General features: G+C 43.0%; 1 protein-coding gene across 1 annotated transcript in view; it reads right to left on the reverse strand.

Annotated features, from left to right (window-relative positions):
• The window catches only part of T265_14345 (hypothetical protein), a gene marked incomplete at both ends in the record, with an annotated part of 56,172 nt that extends 53,002 nt beyond the window's left edge, over nt 1-3,170 (reverse strand). Inside the window, one exon of the mRNA XM_009173248.1 lies at nt 3,066-3,170. Within this exon, the coding sequence (XP_009171512.1) occupies nt 3,066-3,151 (86 nt within the window). The remainder of the gene's footprint in view (nt 1-3,065) is intronic.
• Between the last annotated feature and the right edge of the window lie 5,023 nt (nt 3,171-8,193).

Here is an 8,193-nt window from a genome sequence, read left to right on the forward strand (position 1 = left end):
AAGGGACGTGTGTATCAAGCTACAGTACGGGCTGTTATGTTGTATGGCTGTGAGACTTGGTCTATTCGAGCAGCGGACCTGAGACGTCTTCAGGTGTTCGACAATCGTTGTCTCAGAACCATAGCTCGTGTGGGTTGGTGTCGGCGAATCTGTAACGAGGCATCTAGAATGCGTGTTTTCGGTTGTGTAACGGGTACTTCCATTGAAGAATGCGTCCAATACCAGAAGCTGCGTTGGTTGGGACATGTGTTACGTATGCCGAACCATCGTTTGCCGAAGAGAGTACTGTTTTCCATGCCCAACTCAGAGTGGCGTAAACAGAGAGGTGGCCAACACGTGACTTGGCAGAGGAGTATGAAGGAGATCACGAAACGCTTGGGTGCTGTCGGTGCTACTCGCCTTCCAGGATGGGGACCGTGTGATCCTCACTGTGCCTGGTTGGAGACACTACAAGATATGGCTGCCAATCGATGTCAGTGGCGTTCTTGTTGTCAGTTTCTATCCAGATTGCCTGAGTGAATGTGTGGAGGCACCGTGTGGTGGCACCACGGAATGATTGTGTTAAGCTAGCACTAAGTCGCTCCCCTGTCCACCTTTATTGTTTTCTTTACAATAAGGCTTTCAAATATGTCATGGTTGTACGGCAGTGAAGCATCGGTTTTGAACACTGATGTCATGCTGTCGATGATGATGATGAAACCCCTCAATGCAGCCTCAACAATGTGGACTTACACAAAATGCGGACACATCTGTCTTAATAAAGTTGGTCTCATGAGTTACCGGCACACCTACCGGTTAACATACTGACTACCTGGAAACGAAGCAGGTTCGCTCCACTTTCCAAAAACTACCTGCCCAACATTGTCATCCTAAGGATGAACGGCTGCTTTAACAAAATATTACCACCTTAGATGATGTGTCAGTGCACAGCTCCTGATTGCACTTACCTGCTGCCACACTTGGAAACGTAGTCGTTCACTGAAACTTAAGGGAACTGACAGATGACGCCGGCACCCGGACAAGTAGCCAGTGTAGGTGCCCATGGTTACGCAATCATGTTTAGGCCAAATGATGGCTTGGCACAAGCCTCTGCACATTCCCATACCGGCTTTATTCGCCCTGATCTACATCGGTACCTAGAATTAACACGCTGCACCATTTCCGGTTCAGCCAAACAGTCTGAGTCTCCGCCACTTTAAGCAAGAGTTCACTGGTTCGACCACAGCTAACCGTCTGCCAATCATTTATTTATTGTGTCACTTATTCACCTAGTTTAATAGCAAAAAGAAGCAAATTTCGGTTGTGTATACCTAGCGAACAAAAGCAGTTTAGACGTCAACATCAGTCCGTGAATAAAAATCAACTGGTACCTCTGAAATTTGAGCTACTGAGCCCTCAAAACTTGGTCACTAGTTTAGTTGTTTACGTATAAACTGATGAAAATTAGACTCCCTGGAAAAAATTCGTAAAATGAGAATGGGAAATTTCAACGCTTTCTAATTACTGCTCCAAGAAATGGAACAATGTGCTTCTTGTGGAAAGCCGTAAGTTTATATGTTGACGTCTCTCTCTCCTTAGCTGCTACGGGGGGACCCCTTTCTAAGGAAGACACCCTGAAGATAGACCATTCTCCATGGGGGGGGGCTCTAGCCAGATTGCTATGAGTTATACCACACTTGAAAAATTTATCACGAGTCATTTCTAGCACTCTGAGTTTGTTCCTTCTTGAACGCTTTGACTCCCTGAGAGTGGCTAGGAATGTGAATCATTACAGAAACCCCCGTATTCCAAGTCAAAGTAGTCTTGAGTAACGTCCGTCCTGATACATCCATTGTGAACCATTCGACTCAGTTTGAACCCAGTTTACTGGCAGAAATAGCGGCCTGAAATAAAGAAGCTAGAAAGATATAATAGGTAGTCGAGCACTATTGTGATTGAGCTGTGAGCAGCGTCTAGCATAAATTTCTACCTCCAGCTATCATTGAACTGATGGAAACCACTATGTAAGTGCTGTTCACCACCGCACGTCCATGTGCCAGTCAAAGAGAGATGTATCAAATGTGAATGGAGTCAGGATACAAGGAAGTGATCTGAAAAGTCTGGTTCATCGTTTACCATTGTATGGTTGAATTTTACGGTAGATTCTGTTTCCAGAAAGACAAGTAAAGATTGGAACAGGACAATTTCAACATATGACGGAAGCATACGCCACAGCAGTGCCGTTTTTCAGAGTAGTGTTAATTAAGAGTTTGTGAGATTCTGTCACTGGCCTGTGGCAATCGTGGATAAATTTGGATAAATTTGACAATGCTGGAGGGATACGATGTGCTTCTTAAAAAATCTAGACGAGGACACATCATAAATAGATTTTGACTGGCCAGTTGAATGATTTAAGAAATAAGGCAATAACTTTTGGATAAATTCACTACTAGGTGCATCTCAATTATATTAGTAGAAAAACTAAATAGTGCTGCAGGAAACACTTCAGTTGGATGTACGGCTTTCTAGCGTTTCTCAAAACTTGATACACTGTTGTTAAATCAAAATCACTATCTATAGGGGAGGCCAACTTTTCCACCCATCTTGATGGAGGGATTGCTATATGCGATCATTCCGAAGAGAACTGGTGCTTTCTACTCTCGCCCGCCTCACACCAAAACAATCTGGTTAGTTTCTATATTCATTCTCAGGCCTTAGGAAGATATAACTGGAATTGAACCCAGAGAGTGGACAACAACAGCTTGGTTGGTATAGTTCTCCAAAACCACAAGACAGAAAAACTTTGGAACAGGTGTTGTGCATACTAGTCCCACCAATCCCGCAACTATCCGGGTGATCGCATCCGAATCTCCTTGAAATCACGTGACAGCCCTTTTGCAGCAAAACTTTTCCGAACCTAAAGGCAATCAGGTTTAACCTACACACCCACTGTGAGTTTCTACACGTCAAAACCAACCAAAATCCCGGTGGATTACCAAGTGAAGACTGGAGTGAAATGCGATAATTCCGGCAACTTACTGTCGGATATCAAATACCAACTATCCACCACTGAAACTTGAACTCACTTTGAGACTGAAAAGTAAGGACTCGGGATGCTGCATTGATACACTCCACTGCAGCCTGAGCGCAATGCCAAAGTCGAAAGTGGCATCAGTGCACGCTACCCATCAATGTACCCATCAGTGTGTTTCGAACTGTCGACAACATTCGTGCGTGGTTTACCTTAACCAACCCGCTTGCGATGAGTCAGTCAACCAATCAAAATGGCGCGATTTCCGCCACCTAGCAACGCTTATGTAATGAATTGTTTTTGCACGGCAGACGCATTTAACACGTGGAGGTGATTGACTTCCGTATTTGGAAACATCTAGTACCACGCCTGTTCTCTCGCTCTGTGGGTGGACCGGTGTCCGTAATCCCCAATGGACAAAGGTAGGATCAACAACAATACAGGCCTTATTACTAGCAACACTGCATAACCTGTTTCCGTTGAAATCGATCCCTTGGTAGTGTTCTCCGCAGTTTAATAGAGTTTTGTGTACTTGTATGAAGTTTGTAGTCCTAAGAATATCAAACCTAATTTGATGATGAAGACAGGGTAGAGGACAGGGAGTGGAGAGCAGAAAGGGATTATTTAATCTGGACTGAACAGAACAACTGATAGCTCGTGCTCGTGTAGTTTGGCAGACCTATACAGACGTATTAAACACCAGGCTGGAATACTGTGCAGGTGAGAGTAGCTCGTATTTTACGATGGCAGATGGGCGCTGCCGCTAAAAAGTACCGGCCAAAATACACAATCAACTGGATGTATTTTTGTTGCCTGTCCCCCATCCATAACACCCAAATCATGATGTAGCTGACTCCATGAGTTACATACTTTCCCACTTTTAGCCGAAAAATGTCTCTGCACAGCATTTGAATCGGAGTGAATACATTTGTCTCTTTGTTCCGGTGAATGTGGGTGCCTAAGAGAATCACCTGTGAACAAACGCTCTGCCAATTTCGTGTTTTCATTATGGAAACTCTAGTTGTATCCAACAATCTGATATTATATCTTATGTTTAGTAATAGAATATCGTTATTGATTCCTTGCACGTCCCGCTAAAAAGCTAGACGTCTGATATCACGTGAAGATGCATGTCTGTGCCACATTCTTCAAGGTCAGATAAACGGGTTAATTATGAAAATAGGCACTGAATTTTTTTAGTAAATAAAAAAACAGTTAAGATGAAATAACCAAGCAGAAGATGCATCAAGTGACTTTCTTATGATTTCGCATTATTGGTCTGCATGGATGAAATTATTCATTGGAAATCAAAGGAACCGAGGAATGGACCGATTGTCTGTATGTGCAGCAAGAATTTTGTAAAAAGTTAGACTCTTTAAGACGCAGTCTACTGAGTGGAAAGATAAATCTAAGATACGATTTATATTTATTCCTCGCGACTGTTTACACGAACAACTCGCCGGTCTAAAAACAAGTTCATTGAAATATTTAAACGACAGCAAAAGGTCATCTGGCCTCTTTTACATTGCCATTGTGCTTAGTATGCATAGTTTCAAATAGGTAGGTAGGTAGATGATGCTAACGATGAGCAAAATAACACCTTTTATTCACTCTATTGAGTGATCCCAACATTGGTACGTTTAAATAAACGAACTGCACCGAACCAGTCACGGGAAGATGGCCTGCCCATTGTCTTATTCAACAGAACAACAAAAAAATATTGAAAATTCCATTTCAATATAAAGTGGGCTCCCGTAAGTGGATATTTGTAACCTCAAATCAGCAGAAGCTCCCGCCTATGAAACATAGCATTCATACGTGTGTTGATAAAAAAGTTATATAAATACGGAATAATGCAAACTTGAAATCGGAGTGATGACACTTGCTGAGTATGATTTGAAAACCAGCACAGTCACCCTTATCGAGTCGTTATAACTAGATATTAGATAAATACACTCATTTGCACACCAGTTTGGTTTTGACGGGAGACACCTGGAATCCCGCTAAATCTGTCGTTTATGATGTTCATGATAGTACGCTATTGTAGATATCGCGTTACATGTATAGGTGTAATACACTACTCAAAAGGTCGTCGAAGACTCGTAGATATTAGATAATTATTACAATAGTGACTTCTGCGTGGGACGCGAAACTCTTCCATAGACACCCTCAAAGAAAGAGGGTGTCGTGGCATGATCACGTCTGCAGATGACTACTTTTGTGGTTGAAGTGTGCCAGTGGATTCTAAATTGAGATTCCGTACCCCCCCCCCCCCGACTATGATTGTACGTCGGGGGAAGTTGAACGATGTAGGAAAACTTAACTGAAAACTATTCACAACACATAACTTGCGCGCAGAAGTGATGAATTCATCTCACCATATTCCTGAATTAGTCCCTGACTGCAGATAGGTCTGCAGTGATCGCATTAGGAAATTTATTGCAGACTATAAAAAAATTCGGTAATTTTTACGCACACATCCTGCAGTTCATTGTCGGCTAAGTGGCTGAAGGGACTGCTACACAACCCTCATCACACACTTCACTTTGACCAATAAGGACGAAGCATGAAAACAGGATTGCCCACAAAGTACGATTCAACCAACTAACCACTCTGATTGCCCCCACCGTAGAACAGTGGGCTTGGCTTGGTTAGTTTTTCTCTCTAATCCAGCTTTCTGTGAGACCTCATACTTGATCACTGCTTGAAAATCCTTCTTAAAACCCAGAAACTCGGTTGAGTTTTGTACTTTACTAGAATCATTGATGACAAAGATATTCACAGGGTTTTTCATATTTGGCATGACATTTGGAAGTATCCAATTGCATTAAGACGCCCCTAAACTATCATTCTAATTCCCTGCGCTATTGGTCAAATTTTATAGCTTTAAAATCCTGCATTAGCGTGCAGTCCACCGCTGTACATATTTTGCTCGTTGAAGTCGTTTGGTTAAACACCATCGACTATATACATCTAGTGTTGATCATATGAGTTGGTAAACCAAAAGGAAGTTTCGTCGACAGCCCACGATCGGTTTCACCCTTCTTGAGGCTCATCAGGAAGGCGCCCTCCCCGAGTTTCCGTCAACCTTATGTTCTACTTGAAAGCAAATTGCACGAAATTAGCGAAATGCACTCATTTGCAAACAAATTTGGTTTTGCGGGACTCACCTGAAACACAGCTCAACCTCCTCTTTGTGATGTTTCCAGGCAACTGGTTTCAAGTAGAACATAAGTTTGACGGAAACCCGGGGGCTGCGCCTACCTGATGAGCCCAAAGAAGGGCAAAACCGGTCGTGGGCTGTCGAAGAGTTTTCAGCAACCTTATGAGTGGTGCATTACAAATATACATACATCGCGATATCTCTAATATCGTAGCGACTGAAACATGAGGCGGCCTGGTGCAGCACATTCAGTTGCCTGAAAACATCACAAATGAGAGATTCAGCTGGGTTCCAGGTGAGTCTTCCGAAAAACCAAATTAGTTTGCAAATGAGCGTATTTCGCAAAAGGAAGTTTATTTTCTGTGAAAACTGATTTTGGAAACTACGACGGAAGTCTTACTTTGTACTGTTAGGAAATAAGCGGCTGTCATGATCTACTCTTCGGACGAACGTGATGACACGGTTACAACGTTTACTTGATATAGGACGTAAGCTGTTACCAATTTCGGCACATGTGCTGGTGACCAAGTTGCAATCGCTTTTTCATTGGTAAGGTAGGCATTTTAGCTGACAGCCAACGACGCTGGTGTTTTTCGTCTATTCATATTTCTCGCTTCCATGTGATGCTGACGTACAACAATAGTAGCCGTTTGCCAACCCACAGAACTAGGCTGGGCAACGTCCAAACTTTAGTGGGCAAAGTAGGTGTGACTGATGGTCCGTTTGTCTTATGTCAGTCTTCCTATTCGGCGGAATCAAGAACATTGTTGTCACGACCGACAGGCTTGTCAGGCGCTGACAAAACAGCTGGCCGATTCGTTTTGCTTGGTATCCATCGGCTGGAAACCTGAAAACCTCCTCTGTGTTTTGGACAGATACACTGTAAGAGACTCGATGGTGAAGGCCGTCCAGTTTACTAGTGACTAAGATTTCTTCTCAAGATTGAGTCTGTGGACCCAAATAATGTCAACTGTTTTCTCTGTCAATTCCACTGCGTTTCCCCCTTCATCTTACCAGCTGGTTGTCTCAGATAACCTCTAAACCCGTCCAATCTTGGTGATGTACTATACGCTTTCTGCCAGTTTGATTTTTATGTGAGTATTGGTGATGTACAAGCATGCTTACTGGGATCTGGATCACGATTTTTCCTTTTATCTTCTATCCCTACAAATTGTTGTTTAGCTCCTACGTTCGGAGACTCACTGTCGCCTGGTGCTTCCATAGCATGCATACTACAGGTGACAACGTCGACAGAGACACAGAAATAACTTTGGTTTACCTGACTAGTCTGTTCCGAAGTAGTGCTAGTATTGAGAGACACTCTACTGTATAAGTAACTCACCCATTCCAAGTATTTTACCAAAACAAGCAGCAACCCAGTCGAACAAGAGGGACGACCAAAACAGAGTTACAGGCGTAAGCGCTTGCGGAGATTCTCAGATTTACCCCTCTGATATGCCGAGAAGTATTCTTAAAACTCCGTTCCCTCTTGTTTGACGTGTTGGTTACAGGCTGTACAAAGGCACCCAGACAGCGCCCAGACAGCCTTTTAATCAGATAGCGATGAGAATTTTCAAGATACACCCCAGGTAAAACCGTACATCCACTCATAAGCTTCTTTGCTTATCCCTATCCCTTGTTCTCATATCTGAAACAGCACATCATTACTAACAAGATATGTGGGATAGCGGATTTGGCGTCTGATACACTTACTTCAGGAAAAGAACAAATTTAGACATACTGTAACAAACTGTCCTTGTGAAAACCAAGGTGCATGATGGCACTATAAATTGCCTTTTGGAAGCTTCAAAGCAGCTGGGCGATAAATTTCCGCTTATATGAGCAGATGTGTGACCAATGCGGGAAGATTTAGCCAAAGGTAGTTTTCAGTCTAAAAGTTGCTTAGTCCAGGCAACAAATGGAATTCAAAGCAGCGATAAATTTCCGCTTATATGAGCAGATGTGTGACCAATGCGGGAAGATTTAGCCAAAGGTAGTTTTCAGTCTAAAAGTTAAGTTG

The sequence above is a fragment of the Opisthorchis viverrini genome, assembly GCF_000715545.1.
Source record: "Opisthorchis viverrini unplaced genomic scaffold opera_v5_189, whole genome shotgun sequence".
NCBI classification, from domain to species: Eukaryota; Metazoa; Platyhelminthes; class Trematoda; order Opisthorchiida; family Opisthorchiidae; genus Opisthorchis; species Opisthorchis viverrini.